Source organism: Odocoileus virginianus, chromosome 34 (genome assembly GCF_023699985.2).
Source record: "Odocoileus virginianus isolate 20LAN1187 ecotype Illinois chromosome 34, Ovbor_1.2, whole genome shotgun sequence".
Taxonomy (NCBI): domain Eukaryota; kingdom Metazoa; phylum Chordata; class Mammalia; order Artiodactyla; family Cervidae; genus Odocoileus; species Odocoileus virginianus.
Window position 1 is genome coordinate 16,189,756 of NC_069707.1, and position 17,600 is coordinate 16,207,355.

Sequence of the window (17,600 nt, forward strand, 5' to 3'; positions counted from 1 at the left end):
CTGTGGACGGGCGGGCCGCGGTGGCCCAGTGCGGGCCCGATTTGGCTGGTTGCACGGACCTGAGAGGAGCCCTGCCCTGGGGAAGCGAGGCTTGGCCGCGCCCGGGGCTGCAGGAAGAGCCCCGGGATTTGAGGCCTTGGAGGTTCAGGTTAGGCTGGGAGGGACCTGTGCCGCTGGAGGCCTTGCGCGAACTGTCTTCTCCCACTCCTCCACCCTTATCCCCAGCGCGCTCGGGTCAGCGGTATTTAGGAAGGAGGGAAAAGCGAAAAGTGGTTCTGAAGGAAATGTGCAGCAAAAGAGCCACGGTTCTTTCATCCCAGAGGAACCAGATGCTATATACCTTGAACAAATTCTGCGAATTTCTGTTTACAGTCCTCTATAAATAAGGTACTGTACATAGTTGGAAGGGGTAGGAGAGCTGGAGGGATCATTACTGAGGAGTGTATATATAAACACAGAAAAGGAAGGAAAGGAAATTAAGGGGACACTGTTTATTATAACTTCAAAAAGAATTTGTATCACAAAGAATGACTTTCAGGTGACTTGATTTCACCCCATTCTCTCCGATTGAAAGTTGTTTTCTTCAGTTGAAAGGACTTCTCTAAGGGAGCAAAATTTAATGTCTGTTGACCCATATGTTCATATTACTCAAAATATATTATCGGGTAGAAGTTATTCATAAATCTGGTGGGAAATAGGTATAATCTCACACACAAATAATATTGTTTCACTCCAGTTTGGGAAATGGGTTTGAATCAGAAGCTTGTCAGGCCTTTATGGATTATATATTGGAGATTAAAAAAATTTTTTTTTATCAAATTAACTCCATGTGGAAGAAGAGGTAGGACTCTTATCATTGGAATGAATATTCTCTGCTAAGGTGTCTACATTTGTGATTTAATAAGTTGACAGACAGGTAAAATGAGCTTGTTGATTCCCTAAGGCAATGGAGGAATTTGACTGATTTAACAGTAAAAGAAGTAGCATTGTGTTCCCCTGATCAGCTGCTACTGCAAGAAAGTAGATCATGGTACATGCCAGGGAAGGCACACTTTCTTTGTGCTTGAATATTTATTGAATGTGACTCAGCACTCTTCAAAAGCAAATAATAAATGCTTCTGCTACATATTTTTGATATGATATATAGATTTCCTTCTGTAGGTTCTTCGGTTTTCTCTTTTTTAAGTTTTTGTTTGTTTGCTTTTATATTTCTGGTTGTGCATGCAGGCTTTCTCTAGTTGTGGAGAGCGGGGGCTACTCTCTAGTTGTGCTGTGCAGGCTTCTCATTGTGGTGGCTTCTCTTGCTGAGATTCTAGAGCGTGGGCTTCAGTAGTTGTGGCGCTCAGGCTTAGTTGCTCTGCAGCGTTTGGAATCTTCCTGGACCGGGGATCGAACCCGTGTCCTCGGTGTTGGCAGGCCGATTCTTATCCACCAGGGAAGTCCCTTTGTTTTTGTTTTTAATGCTTCTCCTTGTTACTCTGCATAAATGTAGTATTGGAATAGTGTCCACTCTGATGATTTAGTTTTCCTTCTAGATATTACATTTAGATTAATGGGGGATTTTTGTTGACTGCAAAAGTAATTTAGTCATTGGTCAACATTTTTATCAAGTATAAATGGCAACCCTTTTTCAGCATGAAGATAAAATATAGTGATTGTTTTCACTTTTGATAAATTCTTAGAAAGTGAGTTGGAGAAAACGTCATCAATATGCAGAGATTCTTGAATATTGCTGTGAGAGCAGCTAAGGCTTTGCTGCTAAGATGGTACATGTTACTGTTTCTGTTCTCATAGCTGATTTAGTCAAAGTATGGAGACATGCTGTCTTTTTATAAAACCAATCCCACCTAAGTAACACTTTGAAATCTCCTTCTGTAATGGGATCTATTCTTCTTAAAAGCTGGACAAGATATCAGTGATATGTTTTGAGACTTACATTTGTACTTTTTAAAAAAATAAATATGATAATTTATTGTAAAAGGAAGAAATCTAGGGCACATTATTGTTAATGCAGCCCTTTTATCCCTGGAAAATGGAACTCATACTGAGCTTTGAATCTCAAGGGGAAAGGTATGGGGGAAGGGTATGGAAGGAGCTCATTTTGTTCTCTGTGTACATCAGAAAACTCTCTTAGCAAGCTGGACTTCCAAGTGTTGAATAATGGGATAGTCAGAACAGTTATGATCCACAAGTTTATTTAAAAAGAAAAAAGAAAAACCTTCTAATTTTGTGTTGGGGTATAGCCAATCACCAATGTTGTGATAGTTTCAGGTGAACAGCAAAGGGACTCAGCCATTCATATAATGTATCCATTCTCACCCAAACTCCCCTCCCATCCAGGCTGCCACCCAACATTGAGCAGAGTTCCATGTGCTACACAGTAGGTCCTTGCACGTTTGATCAAGGTCTGGACTTTCTAGGAAATGGAGGTTTTGTCAGTCCAGTCTAACAAATTGAAGATTTCCTTCAGAGAAAGAATCATAATCCCTTAGGAAGACTCAAGATGTAGGTATAATAAAAAGAGCCCTGGACTGGTTCAGGTTATGGTGAGTCCATCTGTAGCATGACCTCCAGCTGGCTATATGATCTTAGGCAGGCCACTTTACCTCTCTGATCGATCTTCTCATCTGAAGAATATATACATATATGTATATATATATATCCCCAAGACATCTTATGCTCTTGTGATTTAGCAGGAAAAATAAATTTTATTTGACTATGCAAAGTGCATTTGGATAGGATAACAACTAACATTTCAATAAAAACTTCATGAAGGAAGCATTTGGATGGTACCTTAAAGGCTGGGTATCATTTCTACAAGAAATATGGCAGAGGTTTTCCCAAGAAGAGTGAACAGGAAGAGTAAGAACATGAAAGTAGAAAAGCACAAGGTACATTAGCTGAGAGCAAGTAATTTGGTTCGATTAGAGTGTCTGTTACATCCAGGAGAATCTGGGTGGGTAAGATGGTGAAAAGAGTAAGAAGATAACATTTATTGAGTCAGGCACTTATTCTAAACATTTGACATGTATTAAACTTATTTAATGCTTAAAATAACCCTGTTTAAATAGGACTGTTGCCCACATTTGAAGATCACAAAGCTAGTTACTAGTGGAACTGGGATTTGTACCCTGCTCTTTGACCCAGATCTCTGGCTTTAATTACTAAGCTAAAGGAATCATTGAGGGCTCTGGAGTACTGAGGTAACATGGTCAGAACTATGTATTAGAAAGACTCATCTGGCACCAGTGTGGTATGGGTTAAAGAGGTAAGCTGTTAGGTGTTGAAGAGTTGTTTTAAAATTTTTCTCTACTTCTTGAGTTTTCACATATCAGTTTCATATTTGTTAATGCCAGGGTCAACTATACATTGTTGGAGGGTTTGTAAATTAATATAGCTTTTTGGAAGGCAACCTAAATAATACGTATCAGAATTTTAAATACACATTCTCTTTGACCCAGCAATTCCTTCCACTTCTAGGTATTCATCTTAAAGGGAAATGCTCAGTAATTGGCACACAAAGTGTTGTTTTTTTAAAATGGATTGTTTCAATGGTTACAATTCTGCAAATTTACTTTAAATGATTGAATTATGCACTTCATTATTTATTTATTTTTGGCTATACCACCACATGGCATGTGGAATCTTAGTTCCCTGACTAGGGATCTAACCCATGCCCCATTGCAGTGGAGGTCCCAACACAAGAATTTTTATTGCTGCAATTTTTATTAACTTTTATATGTACAAAGAACATGTGTATACATGTAAGCTATGAAGCATAATAAAATGAATATCCATGAACTCATCACCCATCCTCAGAACTGGAATATTACCAATACAGTTGAAGTTACCAGTGTTTAAAACATTATAATAGCAAAATATTGGAAATAACATAAAGGATCATCAGTAGGGGATAGATAGTTATGATACATCTACATGATGTAATTCAATATGGTTATTTTAAAAGATGAGGTTGAATTGTCAGTTTCCTCCACTCCATGATACCGTTAATAAGTCTAAAACAAGCAGTCTTTTTAGTAAGTTTTTCAGGGCAAAGAAAATAAACTTGGTTTTTTAACTAAGCTTCAATGGCATACATTTATCCCTTCAATGCCTTTCAATTTTTCTGAGCTTCAGCCTTATTCACATTCAGAATCTAGAGTTCTTTTCATTTACTTTAGGCTTCATATAACATCATGATGGTGTGTTACTTTTTATAACCCCAGCTAATAATCTTCAACCTCTTTATTGTCTTTATGATTGAAATATAATTTGAGGCATATTGAAGAATACTGGAGTTTTGTCTTCCTTTCCTCTTTTCTTAAACTCTTAGTTTTTTTTTTTTATCTGAATTGAGTGAGTTATTGCTAGAAATTAAACAACTTCTGAAGGTAACTCAAAAGGTTTTAACAGATATTTCTTGTCTGAGTGCTTGTCCTTCATAAAAGACTCTTTCCTTTGAAAATTCTGTGATCTCACTGAAATTTGACAGCTGTTTATGCCTTTAATTGCGTTGCATGTTGGATGACAGTTTCTGAATACATAATGCTACATCATAGTGAAATGTCTTCAAAGACATTTTGAGCATTAATCAAAGGTCTAGATTCAACCACATGTGGTGCTGCCAGTGAAAATAATGCAGTTGAAGTGACAAGGAAATTTGACCTTTTACTTATGGTCAAGTTACATGTGTTCTCTGCTGTTCTAGATCTTCTCTGCTTTGGAGCTGGCAAATTCCTTTTAATATTGATTTTAAGATATGCTCAATTTCAAAAATGTTAAAATGTGGAAAAGCATGTATCTTGGAATCAAGAAAACACTATACTTTCTATCCTAGAAAGACATTCTTAGTACTGTGTTACTCTTGCTAGCAAGTTGGGCCCTAAGCAGCAGTAGGTAGATTCACACACAGGTCCTGTGTTCTGTATGTCCAGTAATCTCTCCATCAGGTCCAGATATAGCTCCTCTGGGTCCAGAGATCTGTGAAGTTATCCTCACTCTTGCTGTCTGTCATCCTCTCTGTTACCCTTCACTCACCGTGTACACAATGGTAGAACAAGGACAGGAGGGCCGTAATAAGCACTACTATTAGAAAAGAAGAATGGGGGACTTCCCTGGTGGTCTGGTGGTTAAGAATCTGCCTTGCAGTGCAAGGGACACCAGTTCGATCCCTGGTCTGGGAAGATCCCACATGCCGGGGAGCAACTGAGCCCCGGCTCTAGAGCCCACATGCTGCAACTACTGAAGCTGTGTGCCTGGAGCCCTTGCTCCACAACGAGAGGAGCCACTGCAGTGAGAAGCCCTTGCGTCGCGACTAGAGAGGAGCCCCTGCTTGCCACAGCTAGAGAAAGCGCGAGTACAGCAATGAAGACCCACCATAGCCGTAAATAAGTAAATCTTTTTTAAAAAAGAAAAGAAGAATGGGAAATAGCAGTTTCTGATAAAACAATTTTAAAACCTCCACAGGCAGATCTTGTGAAAGCAACCAGCCCTGGAGGAAGAGGAGATTCCTGGGAGGAACTGCCTCATCCTTTGTTCTCTGTTACTGTTGGCCATTGTTCTCCAAGAGCCAGGGAGTTCTTTTTCATTTTCCATCCTTAGTCACCTGTGAAGCATGAGTTTTGGGGAAATATTCTTCTTTGGAAGGTGCAGATCTTTTTTGACTAAGTTATTGCTCAAAGAAGTTAAGAGCCCAAGGGTTTTTGTTTTGTTGCCCAAGAGCTGAAAGTTTTTTTCGTTTGAGCTTGAATGGTTAACAAAACAGTTTCCTCAAAGTTAGAAAGCCTCTGATGTGTTTAGTTCCAGTCAGTTCCATGTGTCAGTAACCATACAAAAGTTCACATGTGTTAGGAACCTCATCCAAAGATTTAAGAACTCTCGTTTCTCTTCTCAATTGGTTATTTGAGGGAAGACCATACCCTTAATGTTGGTTTTTTTGTTGTTGTTGTTTGTTTTAAGCCACTGAGGTACTTTAGGTAGCTAAGAGGTTTCAGTGAGCATCTGTGTTCAAAATCTTTCACTTCTGTCCCTTCGTGTTTCAATCTAGAAGCAAGCTGCTTTTCCAGTTCTGCAAGACTTTAAATTTCTGGACTCTATCCCTTTCTATTTTTGTTTACAAATAAGCTGCTGCTTTCATGACATTATCCTTTATTTATAATGCTTTCCCAGATAGCCAATAGCAGCCTACATACATTTCTAAGATTCTCTTTTCCTAACTCATTTCGTGGAACTACAAGTTCAGTAGGGCTCCTTGTTACCTTGTAAGTTATAACAGGCAAATCACTTTATCAAATATTTTGCTACTGTGAAACATGGTTCTCCATTTGTCCAGCCTCCAGTATCAGTTCCCTCGAAGCCCTCAGCCTGACCACTTAGCCAGTACCATATTATGTTTATGTTATAGCAGCCCCTCACTTCTAGGTATCAACTTCTGTATTAGGATAATGAGAGACTAGGTATACAGATACACAGTGGCCAGATCATATGTGAAAACAGAACTGGGATGCACAGTCTTAGTGGCAGTAGTCCCAAAGAGTCAAGTCTTGATCAGTAGTTGCCACCTTGCCTCAGGACCAAGCAGAGAAACCAAATATGCTTCCCAAAGCAATCAGGATGCTGTACTTCTAGTTAGCCGGCCTCCAACTTCCCTGTGGTAGAGCATTCCTGAAGTCTTCCCTCTTTTTTCAGTATAAAGTTTTTTCACTCCCATGCCTGCCTTTGAGTCTCTGCTAAACACAAGTGATAGTGGCTAACTGCCTTCCTGTAGTAAGCTCTGAATAAATAGACTCTGCTTGTTTTGGATGGTCTTTATTGCCACATAATACTAAACTGTTTTGTGGTAACAAATCCCAAAATAATCAATGACTTAACACATCAGAGATCCTATCTTGCTCACACAGAGCCCCGTGGGGGTCAGTTCTAAGTCATTCAGTGGCTTAGGGACCTACAGTGCCTCCATAAATAGGAAGCTACCATCTCAAAATGTCACCTAGATTGTCACTGAAGCAGAAAAATGGCAGATGGAGAACCTCACCAGCTTTCAACTGCCTCAGCCCAGAATTGACTCACAGACATCTACTTGCAGGGCTTTGGCAGCTAATCTGGGAAATAGAGGGCAGTATGTCAGTATAGTCTCTGCCACAGAGATGAATAAACAGTGATTGAAAATGAACATATGCCATATTTCCTCCATTTCACCATTTCTGAAGTCAGTGATGCACATCATCTTGTGGTTGAAATGAACATTTAAATACAGAAGCTTTGTAAAGCAATTATATTCCGGTTTTTTTTTTTTAATTAAAAATGTTTCTGTTATTTTCCTTGAAAAGCTAATGTTGAAATGATATTGTTACATGGAATAGATAGGTTCTTTAAAGAAATCCTGTGTGTTTTAGTGTACTTTGTATTTGAATAAGAATAATTTGTATCAGAACCATTCCAATATCCAGAGTCATTTCCTTTTCTTTCTTTTTTAACTTTCTGTTTTGGAAAATTCAAGTGTACACAAAAGTAGAGGAAATAGTACAGTGAACTCTCAGGTACCTGTCACCCAGCTACAGCAATCATCAGTTTATCACTACTTTTGTTTCATCCAAATCATCATAAAATCATATTATTTTGAAGTTCCAGGCATCATATTTATTCACAAGTATAATATTTCAATGTGTATATGAAAAAGTGTAAACTATTCATTTGTGTAAACCTAAAACACATTCTTACACATATCCCAGAACTCAGCCATTTCTATGACTTGTGCACTCACTTGGATGTTAGGAATGTTAGTAACTACATTTGAGTAATTGCTAAAGTACAGAGTTAAATATCAGTTCAGTTCAGCCGCTCAGCTGTGTCCGACTCCTTGGGATCCCATGGACTGCAGCATGCCAGGTTTCCCTGTCCATCACCAACTCCTGAAGCTTGCTCAAAATCACGTCCATCGAGTCGGTGATGCCATCCAACCATCCCATCCTCTGTTGTTCCCTTCTCCTCCTGCCCTCAATCTTTCCCAGCATCTGGGTCTTTTCCAAGGAGTCAGTTCTTCACATCAGGTGGCCAAAGCCCTGGAGTTTCAGCCTCAGCATCAGTCCTTCAGTGAAGGTCCAGGACTGACCTCCCTTTGACTGGGTGGACCTCCCTGCAATCAGTCCTTCAGTGAAGGTCCAGGACTGATCTCCCTTTGACTGGGTGGACCTCCCTGCAATCAGTCCTTCAGTGAAGGCCCAGGACTAACCTCCCTTTGACTGGGTGGACCTCCCTGCAATCAGTCCTTCAGTGAAGGTCCAGGACTGACCTCCCTTTGACTGGGTGGACCTCCCTGCAATCAGTCCTTCACTGAAGGTCCAGGACTGACCTCCCTTTGACTGGGTGGACCTCCCTGCAATCAGTCCTTCAGTGAAGGTCCAGGACTGACCTCCCTTTGACTGGGTGGACCTCCCTGCAATCAGCCCTTCAGTGCCCGTCCAGGACTGATCTCCCTTTGACTGGGTGGACCTCCCTGCAGTCAGCCCTTCAGTGCCCGTCCAGGACTGATCTCCCTTTGACTGGGTGGACCTCCCTGCAGTCCACGGGGCTCCCAAGAGACGTTTCCAACACCACATTTCAAAAGCATCAGTTCTTCGGCGCTCAGCCCTCTTCATAGTCCCAACACTCACATCCGTACATGACCACTGGAAAAACCATAGCCTTGATGAGACACACCTTTAAATATAGTCCTTCGTAAATATAGGACTAGAATGAATCTCTCTGGTTCAGCATTTTCTAAAGTATAGTACACAGAGCACCAATTTCATAAAATGCTGTGGAGGAAAGAGTTCTTTGGTCATTTCAGTTTGGTCAACATGATGTTCCTTTCTTGTAAATTCAGATGATAAGGTAAAAGAATAATGTCTTTTGTGTGTTGTGATCCCATTTTGATTGAGTAAAATATTATAATATGCAGTATTATTAATAATAGTGATTTTAAAAAATAGTGATTGTATTAGTTTCCTTTGTCTTATATACTGGATTGGCCCAAAAGTTAGTTTGGGTTTGGGCCAACCCAATCACATTACTATAAAACTGAAAGCTTAAAACAGCATGCTTTTACAGTTCTAGAGGCACGAATTCCAAAATCAGTATCACTGGCCCAAAATTAAATCATCGGTGAGCCCACTGTTCCTCAGAGGTTCTAGGAGAAAAGCAGTTCCTTGTCATTTCCATCTCCATTTGGCTGCTGGCATTCCTTGGCTTCTGGCTGCACCCTCTAGTCCCTGCCTCTGTGGTCACATTGGCTCCATCTCTTCTGTGTATCAAATCTCCCCCTGCCTCTCATGCGTGTACTTGCTCAACCGGATAATCTGTGATAATCTTCCCATTTGAAGATCCTTTAATGGTATCTGCAAAGTCCCTTTTTCCAAATAAGATAACATTTGCAGATTCCAGGGATTAGGAAGTGTTTAGCTTTTGGGATGTTATTATTCAGCCTACTACAGCGATTCTCTGTTGAGGGAGGGAATTATGAGGGACTTCTAACCTTACATAATTACAAGGTATTTGAATTTTTTCAGTAGGGTGATTTTTTTTTTAAAAATTTAAAGAAACAAAATTATATTTTCTTAAGAGTAAAAAGGAGTAAATCACTTGCATTTATTAGTTTAACAGATACTTCTGCACTGCCTATATTTACCAGTTTCTGTGTTAGGGGAGTGGAAGGCAAATGTGTCTTGACATAGAGAAGCAAAACTATTCCTATTTTGTTTTTTTCCTCTCTATTAAGGACAACCATCTTTGGAATGGTAAATAATAATAAAATGATGGCTAACTTGGAGTTGAAACCCAAACTAAAGGAATGCCTAGATGGCTGTAAATGAAATGCAACCTAGATACTGAGAGAACTTAGTAATGGCCCCAAAGCACAAGAGTAGTGATGCTGGCAATTCAGATATGCCAAAGAAAAGCCATCAAGCACTTGTTTAATGTGAAAGTTCTCAGCTTAATAAGAAAAAAATCTGTGCTGAGACTTTAAGATCTACCATAAGAACAAATCTTCTATATGCAAAATTGTGATTGTGCAGAAGAAAAACAGAAATGTGTACTAGTTTTGCTGTTGCACCTCAAACTGTGAAAGTTATCACCACAGTATATGACATGTGCTTAGTTAAGACATAACATTTATACAGTAAGGTATTTTGAGAGAGAAACTACATTCATGTTGTTACATGTATGTTGTTATAAATCTTTTTGGAGGGAGTGGGGGGCCCACACGGCTTGTGGGATGTTAGTTCCCTGACCCGGTATTGAACTTGAGGCATCGGGGGAATGAGAGTACAGAATCCTAACCAGCGGACTGCCAAGGAATTCCCATAGTTGTTCTCTTTTATTATTAGTTGTTAATTTTTTTGCTGTGCCTAATTACTAAATTAAACTTTATCATAGTTATGTATGTATAGGAGAAAACATAGTACAGTTGACTCTTGAACAGCTCGGGGGCTGGGTGTCGACCCTTCGTGCCATCGAAAATTTGAATATAACTTTAGTCAGCCCTCTGTCTGGCATCCTTGGAGTCAACCAACCACCAGATTGTGTTGTACTGTAATACCTATTTGTTGAAAAAAATCCACATGAGTGGACCCATGCGGTTCAAACCCATGTTGTTCAGAGGTCTACTGTATATATAGGGTTGGGTACTGTCTGAAGTTTCAGGCATCTACTTGTGGTCTTAAAAGGTATACCCCTTGGATAAAGGGATACCTACTGAGCATGGCACTGCTTTATCAGTCAGTCACTTTATAGCTTTGTTTATTTTTTTCTTTTATTTAGATTTTAAAGAATTGTAACATTCCTGGGGACTTCTGCAAAAGATTTTTTTAAGTTTTGCTCAAGGGAAAGCTCTGAATCCAGTATCTGTTACAGAAGTCTTTTTTGTGGGTTATACATATAGATGTTTTCATGAAGAGGAGTGAAAAGCCGGAAGGATATAGACAAATGAGGCCTAAGACCTTTCCTGCCAGTAACTACACTGGCAGCAGTCGGCAGATGCTGCAAGAAATTCGGGAATCCCTTAGGAACTTATCCAAACCATCAGATGCTGCTAAGGCTGAGCAAAACATGGGTAAAATGTCAGCTGAAGATCCTCGGCAAGTCAGAAATCCCCCCAAGTTTGGGATGCATCATAAAGCCTTGCTGGAAATTCGAAACTCCCTACAACCATTTGCAAATGAAACAAGTCGAAGTCCTTCAGAAGTTAATCCACAAATGCTTCAAGACTTGCAAGCTGCTGGATTTGATGAGGTAAGCATTGTTAAAAACAAAAGAATTTTTCTTACCTTACACTGTGTAGCACTTTAGGTGATCTCCTGCCTAAATGTTGCCTTTGAGAATTTATGTATGTATACAAATATGTAGGGCTTCCCTGGTAGCTCAGTCCCTAAAGAATCTGCCTGCAATGCAGGAGACTTGGGTTTGACTCCTGGGTTGGGAAGATCCCCTGGAGAAGGAAATGGCAACCCACTCCAGTATTCTTGCCTGGAGAATCCCATGGACAGAGGAACCTGGCAGGCTACAGTCCATGGGGTCGCAAGGGTTGGACACGACTTAGCGACTGAACCACCAACTACCATCAGTTCAGTTCAGTTCAGTTGCTCAGTCATGTCTGACTCTTTGTGAGCCCTTGGACTGCAGCACACCAGGCTTCCCTGTCCATCACCAACTCCCAGAGCTTGCTCAAACTCATGCCCATCAAATTAGTGATGCCATCCAACCATCTCATCCTCTGTCATCCCCTTCTCCTCCTGCCTTCAATCTTTCCCAGCATCAGGGTCTTTTCCAGTGAGTCATACAAATATGTACATTCTACAAGTAAAGAATGTTGTTCACAATTTCATTAGTTACTGAAGCAAAATAATTAATATGTCTTTATTTTTTTCTGTGGTTCTGAGATTTAAAAGGTTATGAAGTCAGAGCCAAAGTGCAGGTGAGGAAAGCTGCAGGTGGGGTCAGGGTAAGGACATCTGCTTGTGTGTCATAGTTGCTATGGTGAGCTGAGTGGCTGTTGAAGTAATGATAGCCCTCAGGATATGAAGCTGAAGCTTATGTTACAGAGAAGGAAGTACTGTCAGAGGTGTCATCAAGCAGTTATGTTCACATAACTCTCAGATCAAATCTTAAATTCACAAAAACTAAAAATTTACTTACTGATCAATCTCCAAGAATTTCAGTTTTTTGATGAAATTTCAGTTCATATTAATACTGACTTTAATATTTTTACCTTTAGAACTCATTTTGAAAGTTTTCATAGCCATTATTATTTAATCATATTTTGTTTTAAGTTACTAATAAAATTTCTTTTCTGTGATTATATTCTTCAGATGAGTATTTTAAATGGCAGAAATCATTCTAAGTAAAAACTGGCCATGGAAATTATAACTAAATGTGAATAATAAGGCATTGATTACATTTTCTTTAAAAATTATATTAACTTTTTTCCTGATTTTAAAAGTATTATCTATTCCATCTTCAAAATTCAACTACATAAGGAAAAAACTAAAAATTACCTTTAGCTTCACCACACAAAATTAATTACCCTTAAATTTTCTTCACCTTGTTAATACTCTAGTGACCACATTTTCAACTATCTCTGTTTAATTTTTAAAATGAGAACCTAAGTATGCATTATAGTAATGGATTTGAAACAGGAAATTTACAACAGAACTAGGAAGAAAAAAGATTCTTTCTGGCCCTTTCTCTTCATTTGATTAATCTTATTTCCTATTAATTTTGTATTTAAATGCTTTAAAAATATTGGATTTGCACCAAAAAATATATGTAGAGGAGAGGACCTGGTTAATAGTTGGAGGATTAAAGAAATGGCTTGAATGGAGATTTTTTTAGAGTACTTTCTTCCTAACCCTTTAGTCACAAGGCAGAGAATAGAGAGAAGGCTGAATCATTGATCTTTTACTTTCCTCTTACTTAGTACTAGGAAGAGGAAGTTTAGGAAAGCACATGGCTATACTATAAAGGCCCTTGAGTGATAATATGTATGTCAGATTAAGTCACATCATAACTAGTTTGACTTATTGCAGAGCCAGAAACCATTTTTGCATGCTGAAATTGTCACTTTTTTAAAGTCACAGTTTTTAAAATGAGAGAAATTTGGCAGATGTACCTGAAATTTATCTGGTAAATTTCATTCATTACACTAATATTTGGAATCTTTTAACATAGGGATCAGCAAACTGTGGTCTATGGGCTGGCCACTTGTATAAATAAAGTTTTATTGAAACTGAAAAAAGAAAAAAATTAAATATGTATTTATGGAACTCTTACTATGTGTGAACCCATCAGTTGGGGTAGGGAATCATAACAAAAATGCTCCATACCCTTAGTGTGAAAGTCGCTCAGTTGTGTCCGACTCTTTGTGACCCCATGGACTATACAATCCATCCAGGCCAGAATACTGGAGTGGTTAGCCTTTCCTTTCTCCAGGGAATCTTCCCAACCCACGGATCGAACCCAGGTCTCCCGCTTTGCAGGCGGATTCTTTACCAGCTGAGCCACAAGGGAAGCCACCATACCTTTAAGGAACTTAAAATTTTTTTCTAACGTAGACAGTTTTAAGAATTGTAAGGCATTAGTCAGTGCCCTATTCTTTATCTGTTGGCAATAACAACAAGAATTGCTTTGCATTACAAAGATGTTAGCTTTACTGCTATCACACATTTCAAAATTGTTTACCTTATGACATTAGTAGCCCCTTAAGCAAGGTTGCTTTACTAAAAACATTTAGACATTTATCAATTCTCATTTATTCAAATAAGGAAGTAATGGTATTATTTATATTTGCAGTGATATAAAGAGTATGGCAGTTTACTTCTTCTGCCTCCTGAATCATTCTTTCTGATAGCTTCCCATTGTATTGCAGAATTTGTTCAAGATCCTAACTTGGTACTTCAAAATTCTGATTCAGTTTTCACTTACCCTTTTTTTTTTTTTTTGCCTTAAATATTTCAAGATTAATTTCCTCATAGGAATAAGTATTAAATAGGATCACTGTATTCTTGGGTCACATATAGCTACAATCACTGGAATATATTTTTGCTTCTAAGCATGAAAAACCAAAGCACAGCAATATGGACATAATGTTTTTGTATCATACAGGACCTGTTCCAAAGTTACTGATTTGAGGGTGCTTTTTCACACGGGCACTAATACCCCCACATAAGGAGCACTTGGTTGATACTGTTACAGATGTAACAAATATTTTAACATATAGCAGTAAAATTAAAAAATAAAGGCCAGCATAATTATTAATCATCAAAATCACAGGCTGAAATTCTAATGCGCTTAAGGATATGGTTTCCACAGTGTTGAAAGAGAATGGTGGGCATCAGTGTTCTTACCAACTGAGATGGCACTGCCATGTGATAACAGCATAAATACAGTTTGCAGTTCACTTGGTTTAACCAGTTTTAAAGTTAAGCCCTCCCTGATGAATTTTAATTTGAGTGATTTGTATTATTTTAAATTTGCACATAAAGTAAGACTTACTAATCCTTTGTATCTCACTACAAATTAGCAAAGTCTGATCACATAAAATGTGACCACACTGTACCTTTTTATCTGTTGCCTAAGAAACAGAATACAACAAGGACCAGTACCTAAATCAGGGATAGCAGTGTTCCTCCAGAAATCCTTGTGTTTTTGTCTCATTGGTCAGAATTGTCATGTGGCCACTGTAGGTATAAGGAAAACTTCGGTCAAAATCCTCTTTAAACTTTTTAAAGAAAGAGTAGGTCTTGAGTAAGCAGCAAGTCTCTGCCACAGCCTTTTTTACTTGGCCTCACAGTCATCTCTAGTCCTTTTGTCTAAGATGATTGCCTAACTGTCTTCAACACATTAGTCTTACTAAGCCATTTTTCATTTAAAAATAGTTTTTGAAATAGTAAATCCTATAGGACAAGTACTATAGGACAAGTAAGTAGCTGCCTCCCTCTTGAAAAATGTGTATCAGTATACTTTCTGCATGTTAGTGTATAATTTATGTTTACATAACATAAAGGATAAGGAACAGAGCAGGAGAACAACCCATATCTGAGCTCCAGGCACTGTGCTTCTGTGCTTTTACATACTCTTCTTGTGTATTCCTCATGTCAATTCTGAGTGAATTACAGGTAGAGAAATTGAGCTCTGAGATGTTAAGTCAAGTTGCCAAAGTTTGCTCAGCCCTAAAGTGAGGCTCATAAACCTCCAGTCTCTGGAGTGTATTTTTGCTTCTAAGCATGAGAAGATAATGCAGGGCTGGTGGAACTCGGACCCTTTGGTTCCGGTTGATCTCAAAGTCCTTTTTTCCTGTCACACCACCTAGTCTCCTGAAGTCTTTTGTGACATAGTCATATAAAGTCTGAGTGTTTTCCCTCTACCATTTGTCCTGTATTTGTCTCCTTAAACTCTTAGGAAGGTAGGAACCAGAACAACATAGCTCTTTTACTAATAAACACAACAGAGGTGTTTAATAAAGTACTTCCCGTGATGCAGAAGAGTGGTTTCCAGTATGTTGATTGATACTGTTTTTAATAATCTGATAATCTCTGTTTATATAAAATGAAATTAAGAATGAGAAATTCAGAAGCATGTTATTATGACTGTATCTGGGAAAACCCCTAGAAGAAAACAGGAATACTTTACATAAAGGTGAAAATATTAAAGAAACATTTGAAGGATTCGAGGGTTTGTTTTGTTTTTCAGTAATCTGAGATTGTATGGATTTTTATAGTTTTACTGTGCTATACCTTGTAGCTTATTTACTTTATCTATGGTAGTTTGTACCTCTTAATACCCTACCTTTATCTTGCCCCTCCGCCTCATAGTAGTTTTACAAACAGGACATTAGTATTATGGCTTCAGGCCTTGTTCCTCAAAATTATGAACTTCTCTAGTGGAAATTATAGTGTTCTTTCCTTCTTGTTAATGATATGATGTAAATTTTATTAAACTTCATGCCAGGATATGGTTATACAAGCTCTTCAGAAAACTAATAACAGAAGTATTGAAGCCGCAATTGAATTCATCAGTAAAATGAGTTATCAAGATCCTCGACGGGAACAGATGGCCGCAGCAGCTGCCAGACCTGTTAATGCCAACTTGAAGCCAGGTGATCAATCAATTTTTTTTCCTAATCTCTTATTTTATAATATTTACTTATTTATTTATTTTTTATATTGTAGTGCTTTTTCCCATACATTGACATGAATCAGCAATGGATTTACATGTGTTCCCCATCCCGATCCCCCCTCCCGCCTCCCTCCCCATCCCATCCCTCTGGGTCTTCCCAGTGCACCAGCCCTCATGCATCCACCCTGGGCTGGCGATCTGTTTCACCCTTAATAGTATACTTGTTTCAATGCTATTCTCTCAGAACATCCCACCCTCACCTTAAATATTTAAAAATATTTAAGTATATAAAATGTTTTGTCTTAGGAACTGTTAAAAGCATCACAGTAAGTGAGAGTCTCAAGCCAGCATAATAACATTATAGTTGTTAAACCAAAATGAATTTGCTGGGGCCCTAAAGTTCCATAGTTAATTCTGATAAGCAGCTATCTAGGTTGAGAACTGCTTGATTGGTTATAATGCAACTGAAATATTTTTCTTGTTAACCATAAATATCATCATTCAAACTATTCCTTTTTCATGTACATAATTTTCTTTTATTGTAAAACATGTTCGTCATAGATTTAGAAAGTAAATGAAATAAAGCACCACTATAAATACCCACCAGACTTTGGTATGTTTTATTTCTTAGTCTTTTTTTCCTGTGGATTTATATGTCTGTATTTTGTTTATTGTTTAAGTGAAAGCAGAGGGCATATTAAAACCTGCTTTTTTCACTTGCTTCACCGTGTAAAACTTTAATTGCTATTAAATGGCCTACAAAACCCTTAGCTACAGTGAGGTAGATATATCACATATGTTATTTAGCCAGCCTCTCAGTTTTTGACATTTGCCTGGCTTCTTTTTTTTTTTTGCCATTACAGACATACTGAAGTAAATGCCCTTTTACCTAAATCTTTGTACTTTTCTAGTGATTGGGTAAAAGTAGATTTTCAAAGACTTACAGAAAGTTTTTCTTATGGGCATACTTCATATTGTTGTGCTTCACTTCATTGCATTTTGCAGATACTGCATTTTTTACATATTGAAGGTTTGTGGCAACCCTGCACCAAGCAAGTCTGTTGGTGCCATTTTGCAAGCAGCGTTTGCTCAGTTCATGTCTCTGTGTCATATTTTGGTAATTCTCGAAATGTTTCAAACCTTCCACCAGTAGAGAGTATGATCCGCTGAAGGCTCAGATGATGGTTAGCCTTTTTTTTTTTAGCAATAAAGTATTTTTAATAAGGTATGTACATTGTTTTTTAGATGTAATGCTATTGCCCACTTACTATAGTGTGTGTGTGTGTGTGTATATATATTCATATATTCACGTGTGTGTGTGTGTGTGTATAAGGTAAACATAACCTTTCTATGCAAAGAGAAACGAAAAAGTCTGTATGACTCACTTTATCACATTATTCACCTTCCTGACCTTGCCTGGAACTGAACCCACAACCTTCTCCATCCAAGAT

At 38.3% G+C, this 17,600-nt stretch overlaps 1 protein-coding gene across 2 annotated transcripts in view; it reads left to right on the top strand.

Annotated features, from left to right (window-relative positions):
- The window catches only part of LATS1 (large tumor suppressor kinase 1), a 39,026-nt gene that overhangs the window by 437 nt on the left and 20,989 nt on the right, over window positions 1-17,600 (top strand). Inside the window, exons 2-3 of one of the 2 annotated variants that reach the window (XM_070461473.1) lie at window positions 10,798-11,268; window positions 15,982-16,129. In XM_070461473.1, coding sequence (XP_070317574.1) covers window positions 10,927-11,268; window positions 15,982-16,129 — 490 coding nt within the window. In that variant the 5' untranslated portion in view covers window positions 10,798-10,926. The remainder of the gene's footprint in view (window positions 1-10,797; window positions 11,269-15,981; window positions 16,130-17,600) is intronic. The other variant, XM_070461474.1, reaches the window with a different exon arrangement.